The sequence below is a fragment of the Suricata suricatta genome, unplaced genomic scaffold (assembly GCF_006229205.1).
Source record: "Suricata suricatta isolate VVHF042 unplaced genomic scaffold, meerkat_22Aug2017_6uvM2_HiC HiC_scaffold_25952, whole genome shotgun sequence".
NCBI classification, from domain to species: domain Eukaryota; kingdom Metazoa; phylum Chordata; class Mammalia; order Carnivora; family Herpestidae; genus Suricata; species Suricata suricatta.
The window spans coordinates 1-798 of record NW_021871495.1 but is presented as its reverse complement, the minus strand read 5'-3'; the positions used below and the strand labels follow the sequence as shown (position 1 = coordinate 798).

Below are 798 nucleotides of genomic sequence, written 5' to 3'. Positions count from 1 at the left end.
TAGAGAAACATGCATGGAGTGAAAAACAAAACCACTACAGTGATGTGAGCTGACAAAGTGATGAATGCTTTGGATAAAGCCTTTGAAGTGTGTTGTCTGACAGTGATCAGAATAAAGATGTATGATACAATTAAGAAAAAGAAGGTGCCCATAGATATAAAGCCACTGTTGGCAGTGACCACAAATTCTAGTCTGTAAGTGTCCATGCATGCAAGTTTAATAACCCTGGGAAAATCACAATAAAAGCTCCCCACATTATTAGGGCCACAGAAAGGTAAGTTAATGACAAAAACAAACTGAGACATAGCATGCATCACCCCAATGACCCAAGCAGCCACTGCGAAAAGCACGCACATTTTGAGATTCATAATAGTTAAATAGTGGAGAGGCTTGCAAATTGCTGTGTACCTGTCATATGCCATGGCTATGAGCAGTATCATCTCAACTCCTCCCATGACGTGAATAAAGAACATTTGTATCATGCAGCTGTGGAAGGAGATGATTTTGCAATCACTGAAAAGATCAGAGATCATCCGAGGAACTGTGGTAGATGAAAGGCCCAGGTCAACTAGTGATAAGTTGGCCAGCAGGATATACATGGGAGAGTGTAAGTGAGAGTCAAAAATCACTGTAAACACAATGAAGAGGTTTCCCATGATAATTCCCACATAGAATAAAGAGAAGAAAAGGAAAAGCAACAACTGCATTCCCAGGGATTGAGCAAGTCCCAGTAACACAAATTCATTTACCACAGAGCCATTTACTTGGTCCATGGAATCATAAAGAAGGAAAGACTCA

The 798-nt window shown here is 40.4% G+C and overlaps 1 protein-coding gene across 1 annotated transcript; it reads right to left on the bottom strand.

Annotated features, from left to right (window-relative positions):
* Positions 1-8: 8 nt before the first annotated feature.
* On the bottom strand, positions 9-773 carry LOC115284907 (olfactory receptor 4F21-like; the record flags this gene model as incomplete). Its single annotated transcript, XM_029931362.1, has 1 exon — positions 9-773. A coding segment is annotated over exon 1 (765 nt), but the record flags the coding sequence as incomplete, so codon positions are not given.
* Between the last annotated feature and the right edge of the window lie 25 nt (positions 774-798).